Here is a 12,784-nt window from a genome sequence, read left to right as displayed (position 1 = left end):
TAGGCATGTTCATGTTTTCTCTGACTTTCAAAGATGTACTGAGCAGAACATTGAAATGACTTTGTGAAATAAATAGCAGCAGCATACAAATAACTTCCCCGATGGAAATTCAAAATTGAGAGTAACATCCCCCTAAGATTTAACACATCCATCCCAGAGGACAAGAAAATTAAGCATCAGGTCATCACAACATCACTGCTGTTCATTTTGCATGCTGCACACTGTTATTCTTCTCTCCACCAGGGATAACAGAGTTGCTCATGTGTCAAAAAAAATCAGATTTTCCCTGATGTGTCCTGCCTGTCCTTTCCACTGGCCACAGAGGGCTGAAATCTGCAGAGAAAGTTAAAGGGTTACAGAGCCATGGAGACACAGGTGGGCTGTCAGAAAGATCAGTGGTCCGGGAAAAAGGGAATCACTTGTCTTTTTACTGTCTCCCACAGAGCCATGCAGTCTGAATTTCACTGACCCTGAAGGTAACATCGAAATCCTGCAGCAACTTGACTCTGGAGTGGAGTGTAACTACTTGATTACTGTCTACCTTGGATATGGCATTGAGGTTCAGGTCAGTGCTAAAGGTTCACCATGATGTTGTTCCTTATTAGCAAATTTTAAATTACAATATGCAACTCCTGATAAAGTTCAAAATTGTATCTTTAAATCCACATTAATAGATTCTTTGGGCACTTGATGGAAGCATAAACAAACTGTAAATACAACATTGACATTTTATCACTTTGATATCACTTTGATATCACTAAGTGATATGGCAAGCAAACAGTTACCTATTTACACATCCAGCAGATACAGAGCAGCAAAAGCATACATTTAGAGTTGTGTTTCAAGAGACTTGATGAATGTAAGTCCAATATTCACTCTCCTTTCAGCTCTGTTTTTGGTCTCCACCAACCCATATGGAATAATCTGGCTCTTTAGAAGCTAAATGCTCCATTATGTTCACTGGCTGGTCGCCAGCTTTGTCTATTTGATGTTGGGCACGTAGCGTACAGTTGGTTTATCAGAGATTTTTTAATGGAAACAGCTGCCTGCATCTGGAAATGACACTGATGAGAGCTGTGAGACAGAACCAAAACAGTAAAGTTGTGGGCCATAAATGAAAACAATCAGCTGAAAGACACGATAAAGCTCAGTAGACCTGAGAGAAAGTGCAGAATCAGGTGACATTTGTCTGTGGGTGTGTGAGCAACCCAATTCACATACACATAGTCATGTGATCCATTGTTAACCTACAAATTTTGATTTTAGCCATTTTAACATGGACTGTGCTGTTTTATGCTTTATAAAACACTTCTGAACGTAAAATAATGTTGCAAAAAAGGGTTTTATTCAACCAGTGAAAAGCACTGAAAGTTTGGTTTAGTCTTAGCTGTTACAGTATTCCCTGGTCTTCTGTGGGTTGATGGAGATAGACAGGCAGCAAATTGCTGGGGTGAGTGGGTGGATGGGGGAAAGTGACAGGGCCCGTCTCAGGTTGAATGTTTGCTTGGTAAGTCTTTTCACAAAAGGTTATAAAAATTAACTGTCAGTGTGTGTGTTCTCTGGCATTTGCAATTCCTCAAACGCCTCATTTACTCACTGGAGACTTTAAAATGTGTGAGCTTTGTCTTGCTGCCTCTGGAGGGCTAAGATAAGTCTTGACAGAGTATATGTTTGCGTGTGTGTTTTTCTCTGAAAGCTTCCGCTGGGTAACTTAAGTAAATCTTGAACCACTTATAAGCACAGGCACACTTACCTGCACATGTGCATGCACACACACATATGCATTTCACTACATTTGATATATCAGCTCTCAACTTCCACTGCTTCTCCAATGCATTTGGCAGAAAATATCTCTGGAGACTCTAAAAATGGCAAGGCTATAAAAAGGGAAAATATATAGACATTTTATCCTCACACATCTACCAGGTCTGATAAAGAAACAGGAGGAAGCCATGTGTTTCAGCACCACCATGTGAACAGATGGGGCGACTGACTCCCTCCCTCCTACAGCTAAACTAATAGTGATCTGATGGCAAGCTATGCAGTCAGTTGCTTGGCACGGCTGATGAGAATGAGGCGCCATGGTCTCTGTTCCTGGCAAATACATAAACTGACAGAAAATGGAAAGATAGAAATTGAAGTCAAGTATGTGTCATACCTTCTCACCAGCAATGTGTGAAGCTCCTCTGCCTGGAGGCTTTCCAGGTCCCAAGGTTTTAAAGGAATGAAGGAGATCAGAAAGTAGATATGTGGAGTAGCAGTGTGCACAGAATGTTACATAAGCAGAACAATTTTTACCTCACATTTTGAAGTTTTTTTTTTTACACATTTATCGATTTTTAATTTTCAATAATTTTACAATTCTTGAAGCAAGCAGGAAGAGATGGACACACATTTAGGCTGTTGTCTCATGGGATTGACCTACTTGATAGGACTTATCCAACACATGCAGGCTCAAACACGCAAATGCTGAAATACACAGAAAGCAGGGATTCAAATGTGAAAGTTGGAGCAATGCAGCTGCAATTAAACCACCATTCTGAGATTAAGAGGTGGCCAATAAACTGCTGCACTTCCCTTTGGTGCAAGCATTCTGGCTAATATCCTCTGTCCTGTTTTCCACACACAATCTGTGGTGTTTTGGTCAGCCACCCTTCATAATCCCTTTTTTGGCATATTGCCTCAGTTCATAGTAGATTATGACTGGAAACATGAATAGAAAATAAGGGTGAAATGCAACAAGGGTCCCCAGCAGGATTTGAGCCAGGGACATTATAGTTACCACCATGTCATGTACCTAGAAGCCTCCACCCTTTTTATTATTGCACCAGCAAAAAAAAAAAACAAAAAAAAAAAACAAGAGGTAAACACATTAAGAATGTGATTTATAGTACTAACCAGCTCACATTTGGAAAGAATGGCTTACTGTACTTGAGATGATACACAAGAACAGATAACAATGCTGATATGCATCTGTCAAATTGTCATTTTTCTGTAAATATGGTATGTAAATACCCCAATTCATGGACTTTACATGTTACATGGGACTGCTCGTCACTGAGCAACATGCAATGTAATCATTTATTTTGCACACAACAGCAGAACCCATGCCAAATAATTCAATTAAACAGCTTAGATCAATGCTCAGCCCTTTCATTCCTATGAATGAAGGAATCCTAAATTCCATCATGTTTTACATACGTAATTTGAAGATAGTAATCCTTTAAATATCATAGTATCCAATAAAAATGATAAGAAAAAAGAAAAGATAAAATTAACTGTTGTAGCAACTAAATTGATTGCTTTCATTTTTCTGATGAGTTTATTTGTTATCATCACACAACAATCTCTGGAGGGATCACAGACCTTCCCCTGCCATTTTTCTTTTGTCTTAGTATTCACTCTGAGCAGCTGATGTCAAGGTTGTGCCAAATGGGGTAACACAAGGGATAGGACCCAAACGCAGACAACAGAGGCAGAGCTGGTGCAGTGCAATAATTTAATATAAGTCAATATGCAAAAGGCTTACAGGGATGGTCAGGCAAGCAAAGGTCAAAACCAGGTAAACGGTCCAAATCAGGCAAACAAATCCAACAGGGAGCAGGCAGAGAATCCAAAGTCCATAAAACAGGTGAAGTCCAAGAAAACAGTCACAAAAACACAAGGAAACACAGGAAAGATGGCTGGAACGTGAGGCACATAAAGCAAGGATGAACTGACACTGAAGGAGAGAAACACACAAGCTAAATACTCTAGTGAGGGGCGATAACAAAGCACAGGTAAAACTAATCAGGGCAGAGCAGACAATCAAAAACTGGAGGGAAACACACAAAGACAGGAAGTGAAGTACACAAGACACATACATAAGACTCAACATAAAACAGGAAATGACTGAACTAAAACCCAAAACCATGACAGTTGATACCATTTACTGTGCTGAACATTAACATGTGGAAAATGCTTAAGCGCCACACTTCAGAGCAGAGGAGGCGTAGGAGGGACACTACGGTTGAAGTGCATGTTCTTGTTTTGGCAGCCGGCCTCCGTTATGGAAGGGAGTCATCATTATAGCAGACAGACCAGCAGTTTGCAAGGGCAAAGGAAGGAAATTATGTGAAGGAAAAACTCTGAAGGACAGATGTGTTGACTGTATAATGAATATTTATGTTGATGTAGTGTACCTATGGTTAATATATATAGGCACAGTGTCTGTCATTTCCAGCACTCAGAGACCCCTCTGATTTCCACCAGCATTCAAAAATATCACAGAGATTGGTGGAGAATAAATAAGCAAGATCAGACCTTTTCTGTGTTTAGTCAATACTCCTTTCAGCAGTCTGGCAGCTTGCAGGAGAGGGAGAACGAAAAAATGTATCAGGAGAATTTACTGCCCTCAGCCTGGCTGTTTAACCCCTCTGCGGCAGCTGACAGCATATAATGCATTGCCCCATCTGGTGACTCTGGCCGCATTACGATTTATTTGCAGAATAATTGCACAAATATTAGGAGGCTGATGTAACACCAACTTTCAGCACAGAGATAAACTAATACTGTAATAAACGCTGAAAGTATATTTAAATAAAGGTGTTGCACTTTAGTTAAACTGCACATAGTTAAATATGTAAAATATGTGCAGGGCGTTTGAACAGGTAGAGTGCAAACTATCAGTTACAAGTTAAGATGTAAAATATAGATTTATGTTTGACATCCCTAGCTATTACATTATAGTATTATATGTTATACAGTTTAGCAATGATAAATAACCTGAAAGCCTGAGCAGGTTACTGTAATATGGAGGAAGGCTTCTTTTCAGGGTTCAGTTCACTCAGTTTTCATTCCCTTGAAATGAACTATAGGCAGGCTTAAGAATCAATCTTACCATCCACTTAAGTTGGTCTCGGTGTGATGGATTGTTATTAATAAAGATAGACATATTCAGTTTATTTACTTACACTTTTTATTTCATGACCATGTCAAAACAGCTGTGTCACTCAATTTGGGATTACTTCAGATATATAAATTAGCAGCATTGATGGGATGTAGCTGCATGTGTTTCTCCCAAGTTATCCTCTCTCCACTGTATGTGTATATACACACACACATTTATATATATGTATATTTTTTTGAGTGTGTGTTTGTATATTTACACACACACACATACATGCAGAAATGAAAGTTTTTACCAGTGAACTGGCGATATCTTATTTCACATCTTATTTCTGTCCTCTATATCTGTCTCCTCCTCTTCTCCGCAGTCACTTCGGCAATAAGGTATTAGTAGAGGACAGATGGAGGTTTTCCAGAACTGGGCTGTGGCATTAAAGTGCTTAAAATATGTTTTGGAGCTTTTTTATTTGATCAAATAAATCCAGTGGGTTAGCAAGCTATCAGCTCTTTCCGGGCCATCTGTCCCACTCTGATTTCCCCATCTTCTCTGCTCACTGATCTACCTGCCTGGGTCTCAAGGAGTTACCAACTGAGGCTCAGCACAGGTAGTCCCAGCTCTGTTTCATGGTGGCCACATCTCTGCACTCTTAGAGAATGTATTGTGTGGGGAGGACTGAGAGTGGTTGATACATTTCAGGGGTTAGGAGTACAGACGCGGCCAATTTCTCCTACTGCCACAAAGGCTGATTGGGGAAGTGTTTCCATTTTCTGACAGGTTTAAAGCAGCATCATTCAAGGAGATGGTGAGGGAGGATTCGGTCAATACTGTATATCTCATTTTTTCTCTTCTCCATCCCTCTCCCAACTCTTTCACCCTCTTTTTCCTTTTTTCCTATTTCCATCCTGCTCTCATTTATCAGTTTTTCTGTTTGTCTAGCTCCTCTGCCCTGTCAAATCAGTTTCAGTGAACCTGGGGATAAATTAACAGGACACAGGACATATGATTTCTTATGTTAGTTAAAACAACAAATGACAGTCAAATGTTACAGCAGGAGATCAATAATAAGAAAACATAATATTGTAACAAAGATAGCAGATTGTAAATTTAGAAGTAGTCCTTTACAGCTAAAATCAAGCCAATTAAAATATAAAATTGCCCATTAAGTGAAAGAGAACACAAAACTTTTTATTTGTTTGTTTCGTTAACTAAAACTTATAAATATCAAACAAAGGCCTTGAGTCTCAGTGGGGAAAATTACAGCTTCCACGATTTTCATCCTCACATGAGTGAATATTGTTTCAGATGATTCCAAATAAAGCAAAATAAAACTTAAGAACCAAACATCTACTGAGCTCAAGGCTGCACTACACCTAAGGTGGGAGTAAAGTATTGTTGAGGTGGAGCATCAGGGAAATGCCCCTTCAAGGATTGAGATGTTACAGAGCATGACAAGTGTTTACAGCTAACCCCGACTTGAGGGTTAACAATTGATATTTGATACTGCCTCTGCGACCACGCTCCTCTGACTCCAATCAATAGTCATGTTAATAAGCAGCACCAATACTTGACACACAGGCTCCTCTCAGTGGGTGAATTGCTGTATCGATTCTTGCACTCTTTTAATTCTAGTATTTCTTACAAAAGAAGCAAAATGCACATTGCATTGACCCTGGCCGAGTGTGGCTGATTAGGGAAGGAATTAAAGTTGTTTTGTGTTCAGTGACTGCTAGTGCTCTCATCAAATGAGAGGGCCACCAGTGTTATGAAATTTCCACCAAAAGTCTCGATACTTTTTTAAAACCAACAGTTCCCCTTTAAAATACAATGATGCCTGTAATCCTTCCTCCTCACCTCTGACATACTAAAAGGGGTGTTTTAACAAGACAATGTACATGTTTTGGCCATTCTGTGACTCTGGTCCCCAGCAGCACAAATGACACAACACGTAGCAGATATGTTGCAGAGAAACTGAGCCTGACTGAGTAATGGAGGCAGGCTTGCTGCTTTTAATCAACTTGAGATGAGGCAGAATGAAGGCTTCATCATGTTGTGCCTTGGGAGAGTAAGGCAGAACACAAAGAAGGCCAGTTTGATCTTGATGAGCTTTTTAAGGTGTCAAGGCTTTGCTGAGATGAGTTTTCATGGAGCCTAGCCATCCCGAGAGGAATGCTTTCAGGTGACACAAATTGCTCCTCCACCCAGCTCTCTGTCATATAGGGAAAAGACTCTGTCTGGCAGGAGGATGTTCTCTCCAACACGTTCAGCATCATGATGAGGATGGGAAAGTAAAGATACATGCTAGAAAATATAAAGCGTAATCAGCAATGCATGAATTTAAATCTATGCAAAAATGCACACTGCAGCAAATAAACGTAGATGTCAAGGCCCAAGAGGTGCCTCAGAAAGTGAGGCTGATTTATCTGAAAAGCAAGAATCTCATCTCATGAATGTGTTGAATGTTTCAAATGCTGGGGATCTTAATGTCTGCTTTACTGTAAACTTCTGGAAGGAAAACATTTTTGAGAAGACGGTCACTATATGGTGGAGGCATTTGATGATCTCAGGAGCATAAAATGGACCATCCTAAATGTGACATAAGTGACAATGAGCGAGTTAGAATTGTATTCAGCCACCGGGACTGGCACATTCTCATTAACATTCAGCTTTTGCTGATTGGTAAGGATCCATTGTCTTAGACAGCAGGGCAAACAGGAAATGGCCTTGGCAGTTTTAAATAGAGGTGACTGTTCAATTAAGATAACGTTTTTCATACAATGAGCACTAGAAGAACTCTTTTTTTGTATTAATTTATCAGGAGATACACAAAAACACCAACTGGATGTGGTGTACCAAGATTATTGTGAGCCTTAGATACGGAACGATGAGGTAGGTACACTAGCAGTGTTCTCCACTGCATAAGCCAGTGAGTTTTGTATAGTAATGATGACACTGCAGCTGGTGAGTCCAATGGCTGTTGATTTATTGCCCCCAGCAGCAGGGTCATTTACTTTCCATGTATAGTGGGATCATTTTGATTATGTACTGCTCATTTCTGCATCAGCAATGGCTCCTGTGAGTCAGTGCAAATGTTCATTGCAGAGCACCACCAGATGTTTTCAACAGTAAATTATCAGTGAGAGCCAGCCTCTGCAGACAGATAATTCATACTGTGTACTTACGGATAAATTAATAAATGAGTGAATAACGATTACATGGCATGTGTAAAAAGTCTAATTTGTTTGACAGATTGATTATTTCAAAGCATGAGAAGGAGACATATTTTTTCTTGCCCAAATTGTATTTTTTAGAGAGAGTTTTAACAGTTTAAGAGTTGTATTTTTCTTTTTTCAAGAATACAGTATCTCCCTAATTGCATGATAGATTATTTAGTTTATCTCTTGTGTGGAACTAACTGTCAGATACCAGCGGTGACTCTATAGTCACAGATTAAAAGCCATGCCAGGCTGCTTTCTGTTTGGAAGTGATAAAATGGATCTTCACCTCTGCTCACTGTTCACTCTCATAGTTTAATGCTGCACACCGGAAGCTCCCTGTTCTACAAAGGTCATGGTAAACACATCAAGATCCTGTTGTCCATTGAAACCTGTATTACCCTCCATATTTTGTATTCTGAGTGCAGTTCTAGGCCTGTCCATTGTACTGTGGCCTTGTAGGATGGTCTGTTCATTATAGTGGTTTGATTGAAAAGACAGTGGACAGAGGAGAGAGATGACCCTCTCTCCCCTAGTCCTCTCATTCTGATTGGGCTCAGGAAAGATTTTACTGGAACAAAGAAACACTTGAAGTCAAACATCACATACCCAAAAGGACAGTCTTATATTTCTTACATTGTTTAGAGCATTCCTTTCATAAGTTGGATCAAAAAAAACTAAACAGACATTATTTCTTCTTTCAACACAATTCTCGAAATGGAACAGCACAATGTTTAGATGGCATCCTCTGATAATGTTGCGGTTGGTTCAGAAGTGTGCTTGGTCAGCCAAATACCCGGTCCCACAAATGTGTCTGCTGAGGCAGAGATTCCAGCTAGGAGTTACAATAAGCCTGCTCTCATTACAGTCCAGAGGAACATGTATGTATGTGTGTGTGTGTGTGCAAGAGAGAGAGCGAGAGAGAGACAGTGAGAAAGAAGTCCCTCTGGGCATTTGGCTGCAGCAGTGGTGAAGATAAGGTAGTCTGATGTCTCCTGACATGGCCAATGATTCATAATTGAGGCAGGACAGCTGTTGCTGGCTGCACTGACAGGTCCCAGGGTGGATGACAGATGATAGGGCCCTCTGGGGCCAAACTATCTATGAGTCCAAATGTTCACTGTCCACTATCTGCTCCCCTGTTCTTCATGAGCCTCCCTGGTATATGTAAACCAAGTGGTCACAGACCCACAATCTGTTTGACCTCACTGAATTTGATTATAAGTTGTTGCAATATCAGAATGCGTACCACACAGCAGATGGACGCAATACCATAAACACCTGCACAATGCGATGCTTACTAAGTAAACAATAAATGCCACTTTGATGTACTTTTGTAGTGTTGTTCTATTGGATTGTCTTATACTGTCAGGTGTAAATAAGTGTGGCATTTTGTCAGTTTTTTCTGCAGTCTGCATTCAGAAAATATTCAGTATGAATATACAGTATATTAATAAGAATAATAATAATCAAAGCCAAGACTAAAAATTGGGATAGGATAGGAATAGTGCAACTTTGTCACAAAATGTTGAGGTGAAAACAGTTAGGACAACTGTCTGATCTCAATCTATGAAATATATAAAAAACTTTATTATGTATGTATTTATGTATAGCGCTTTTATGTATGTATAGCGCTTTTCTTAATAAAGTTACAGAGTGATCTCCAAGGAAAATAAAAAAGTGCTTTACAGAGAAAATTCTAAATACATAGCAATGATTTCCATTGCTATGTGGATGACATGCAGTTTTATGTTGTGTGTGTAATCCAACAATTCTAGTAGTCTATCAATATTTTTGCCTGCCATAATAATATCATAAAAAAATGTATTTCATGAAATTGAATTGTGATAAAATTTGATGACGATAAATCTGAAGTCATGGGTTGAATTGAGTTAGGATTTCCACCAGTTCCATGGAGAAGGACATTTGATTTATAGCCTGATTTATTTGGAGAGATGGTTGACTGAAATATGTATGAACCATGGTGGAGTATCAGCCATCTCTCATGGACTCACCAGCTTTACATAATGGTGGAGGCAACAGAAACACATCACAGAATAATCATTTCAAAATGAAATTGAGAGATGAAGGAAATTACAGGCTCAGGTATTTTTTACTTTATCTGGATCCCTAATAAATACAACCTGACATTAGAGCTGACTATAAAAAATCTAACTTGCTTCACTGTCCTTGAAAATGTAGTACACACTTTCCAAATTTCCAAATTTTTAATCTACATTCTACAAGACTGCAATGCAAACAATCAACAATCAATCACAGACAATGAATCATGGATGTAATTTAGAGTTGAGTCTCCACGGTTGTCAGACAATCAAGTTAATCTTATGGTTAGCGACATTGCAATACCACATTGTCTGCATTTCACTCTTATTCCTTGAATATGTGACTATGTGTTTTAAATTGAAGGAGAATTACTGTGCTGCACTGTGGGGTGAATTATGAAGTAATAAGATGAGCAAGTAGCCGAAGTAACCTGATTTGCAAAACATCCAAGCCCTCCATATTAACTCAGAGACAAAGAGGCAGAAGTGGCAAAAAAAGAACTGTGCCTAAGGCTTTGTCATTGCCGTTGCCCTTGAGAAACAGGGATTCTAAAATCATGTGACATTCCTTTATTACTCACTGTGATGCTGTTGTTTAAAGCTCCTGCAACAACTAAACTACCTAAACTACAATGACAAGATGCACAGTTTTTGTATTAAAACATACAGAAGTGATTTGGTAACACACACAGCACACACATACACACACACACAAAACATAGGAATATCTGCTGTTTGACTACTTCGATCTACTGTTTGCTCTCTGTGTTCTCAGTGTGTCTGAAAACCTCCAGGGTGGTGTTGTGTTTAATTCTGGTTGTGATAAAAATCAGATCAATCAAAGTGGCTGACCTCATGGATCATTCTGGAAGAAGTCACCTCTAAGCTCAGTCTCAGAGTGTCCATTAGCCTCTGCACTCATTGTCAGCTCCCCTTCGACTGCGTGACAGTTAGCCAACCTGACCAAATTCATTTCCCTGCTGCTGTTGTGCAATGTGCTCATCCTGCCCACTGTCTCAGCTTTTCCAGGCTGTTGCACTAACACTCCTGCACACACATTACCTCAGGGACATCAGCCTATGGAGGGCAACCCTTTTTCTGCCTCATGGCAAACCTGAGACCTGAGCCTACTACTTATGACAGCATTAGCTTTCAGAACATGAGAGCTTGAAATGGATGTGGTTCAATTAGCTTTGATGGTGCACTTATCTTTCAAGACAGGAGCTGGGTCCATTTTGGATCTGTTTGCAAGTGGGTTTAAAATAATCAGATTCATTGAGCTCTGAGCAGTGGTATTTTATATTTAGATTTTTATCTCCACTCTCTTTTTTTATATAAGAACATTACAATGCACAAAACAATTAGCTATTCATTTAGCAAACATTTAATTTGGCTAATCTTACATTTTAGTTTATGAATGTAATATTTAGAGTTTTAGTTATCTTGAACATGTTATTGAAAGCCTCCTTTTGCAGTGCAATAAAAAAAACACCCCCCAAAACAAACTACCTAAATAAGTCGATAAAGAATTTCAAAGAATTTTGCCTCAATAAGAAGATTCAGTCCTGGATTAACTTTAATAAAAGCTGTTTTTTAGCTAATTTTTTTAGCTTTGTTTGTTGGTTAAATGTTAGTTAATGTTGAATTAATTGTTAATAGTTATAATTAGATAGTGGTTATGAGGATTTTTTTGTTAATGATATAGCAGTGAGGATAGTGTTTGATGGTTGTAATGGGTATAAATGTTTATATAATAAACCCCACAGTTCCAGAATGTTCTTGCCCTTTTTAGTTTCAATGAAATATATTTTAATCATTATGGCTGTTATGTTTTTATATATTAAGTAAAATAGGACATATTGGGTGATAGTAGATGTTTTTTCTCCATGCACGAATGGTGTAAAACCTAAAAAATACACTCCCTGCTCTCTAAAACATTAATTAAAGATTAATCACCCATTTATGAATGCCAGATAGGCTATTTATACATTCTAAATAGATCTGTGATTCAAAATTTGGTATAGACACTTGTTATGAGGGGATTCTTAGGCCAGGTCAATTTTGACCCTGGCCCATATTGTGAAGGTATGGAATATGAACAGTATGTAAGGGTTAAGACTGCCATGCAAACAGTGAAGGTGAAAGCTTTTTAGAATAATAATCATGACCTGCTGTTGGATTAACATACCTCTTTTATAGTTCTATGGGGCATTAATCAGATGTTGCTCCAAAATGTGTCAGTACTCTATTATCCAGACAGTTTAACTACATGCAATCCTCCCGAGGTTCCTTCACCAGATTTAGCTGCAGATGCTGTTCAAACCTGTTGAAGACATAAAGCGCTGCTGTCAGAGTGGCTTACAGGCACAAGAACACAGAAAGAGGATGAGTCAATCGTACAACAAACCATGCGTGGAATGACCCAGACAGATTCTACAATTACTCAAAACAACATGTCTACAATCAGGGAGCAGGTTAACAAAGAAATGACTAAACCAAACATATCCCTGTGCAACTGTGTTGGAAGTCAACTGAGCAAACTAACACAGCAGGTGACCCATTTTTTCACAGCAACGTCATTAGACTAAACTTGGCTTTAAATGCAAACATAACAGTGGTGG

At 39.0% G+C, this 12,784-nt stretch overlaps 1 protein-coding gene across 2 annotated transcripts in view; it reads left to right on the top strand.

Annotated features, from left to right (window-relative positions):
- LOC122888590 (seizure protein 6 homolog) overlaps positions 1-12,784 on the top strand; it is an 89,264-nt gene that overhangs the window by 49,927 nt on the left and 26,553 nt on the right. For both annotated transcript variants that reach the window (XM_044223221.1, XM_044223220.1), the window contains exon 3: positions 444-565. In XM_044223221.1, coding sequence (XP_044079156.1) covers positions 444-565 — 122 coding nt within the window. The remainder of the gene's footprint in view (positions 1-443; positions 566-12,784) is intronic.

Source organism: Siniperca chuatsi, linkage group LG14, assembly GCF_020085105.1.
Source record: "Siniperca chuatsi isolate FFG_IHB_CAS linkage group LG14, ASM2008510v1, whole genome shotgun sequence".
Classification (NCBI taxonomy): domain Eukaryota; kingdom Metazoa; phylum Chordata; class Actinopteri; order Centrarchiformes; family Sinipercidae; genus Siniperca; species Siniperca chuatsi.
Note: the sequence above shows the minus strand (reverse complement) of the source record. Positions and strands in the feature narration are given on the sequence as shown.